The 1,562-nt window shown below is 42.8% G+C and overlaps 1 protein-coding gene across 1 annotated transcript; it reads right to left on the bottom strand.

Annotated features, from left to right (window-relative positions):
* Positions 1–696: 696 nt before the first annotated feature.
* On the bottom strand, positions 697–1,473 carry LOC104157750 (myosin-7-like). Its single transcript, XM_009695208.1, has 4 exons — positions 1,309–1,473; positions 1,112–1,216; positions 940–1,035; positions 697–816 (listed from the first exon to the last, which is right to left on the bottom strand). Exons 1-4 carry the CDS (start codon positions 1,471–1,473, stop codon positions 697–699), a joined length of 486 nt encoding a protein of 161 aa, XP_009693510.1.
* Between the last annotated feature and the right edge of the window lie 89 nt (positions 1,474–1,562).

A 1,562-nucleotide genomic window follows, 5' to 3' on the forward strand; every position in this document is an offset into this window, starting at 1 on the left:
GGAAGGTTGTTTTAAGAATGTTCAGAGTTAGGCTGGCTCTCATTACTTTCACTTTATGAGGCAGTTTCTTGAATCTCAAACTAATGTGATGAAACTAGCCAGAAGGCTCATGCTTGGCACCAGAGCCTGAAATGCCAGAGTCATAGAATCATAGTATCACAGAATAGTTTTGGCTGGAAGGTATCTTCAAAGACCACCTAGTCCAAAACCCCTGCCATGGACAGGGACATCTTTCACTAAATCAGGTTGCCCAAAGCCACATCCAACCTGACCTTGAACACTTCCAATGATGGGATGTCCACAGTTTCTCTGAGAGACTTGTTCCAGTGTCTCACCACCCTCATCGTGAAGCATTTCTTTCTTATGTCCAACCTAAACTTACCCTCTTTCAGTTTAAAACCATTGTCCTGTCACTACAGGCCTTGGTAAAAAGTCTTTCTCTGTCTTTCTTATAAGCCCCCTTTATATATTGAAAGGACAGATTAAGGTTTCCCCAGAGCCTTCGTTTTTCCAGGCAGAACAACCCCAACCCTCTCAACCTGTCTTCAAAGTCCCTTCCTTCCAGAACTGTCTTTTCTGAATGATGGCTATATCCACTGGCAAGGCACAAATCTACTGCTTGACTTGCTTGAGCAAACAGTACAAACTGCACACCTGTCTCTTGCAATAAAGGCTTACCTTTGTAGCAGGGACTTCTCAGGTTTTAGCTCTGAGCTTGTTTACTTGACTCTCAGCAATATCTGCCCTTTCCTCAGTTTCTTCTAGCTTATGCTGTGCTTTTCTGAATTTGGACAAATTAGTATTGGCTTGTTCACCCTGAAATGGCAAAACAAAAGGAACTAAAAAAACTTTTGGCAACGTGCTGGGGCACAGAGCCAATTTTTAAACTGACAGTCCTAGAAAATGGTAAATAAGTATTTGCTTCAGTTAGTGACTCACAGCTTCCTCAGCTTGTCTTTTGTAGGATTTGATTTTCATCTGCAGTTTATCTATCAGATCTTGCAATCTCACCATGCTCTTCCTGTGTTCTTCATTCTGTGGAAAGGGAATGTGCAATTATACATCTTTGGGAGACAAAACATAAGGAGAACTGCTTTTTATTTATACCCACCTGGAAAGTAAGCTCTTCGACACACCATTCATATTTCCGGATGTTTTTCATAGCCTCTGCAGATTGTTTATGTTCTTCTTCCAGCTCAGTTTCTAGCTCTCGGATCTGGTGAATCAATCCACAATTGGCTTGAGCCCTCACACAGGACTCAGAGAAGAAAGGTATCTTTGACATTCATGTTCAATGTTGGTACCCACCCTGGCCTCCATCTTCAAGAATTGTTTCTTGCCTCCCTTCAAAGCCAACTGCTCAGTCTCATCCAGACAGTGCTGTATGTTCTTCACTGTCTGTTCCAGGTTCTTCTTCATCCTCTCCAGTTGGGTGCTGGTGTTCTGCTCCTTCTTCAGCTCTTCTGCCATCATGACTGCCTTGGAAGGGAGATGACACAAGAAACTGGGAGAATGTGAAAGAACCATGCATGCTGTGTATCATCTGAGGATTTATTCCTGGT

This window comes from Cariama cristata, unplaced genomic scaffold (genome assembly GCF_000690535.1).
Source record: "Cariama cristata isolate BGI_N322 unplaced genomic scaffold, ASM69053v1 scaffold18482, whole genome shotgun sequence".
NCBI lineage: Eukaryota > Metazoa > Chordata > Aves > Cariamiformes > Cariamidae > Cariama > Cariama cristata.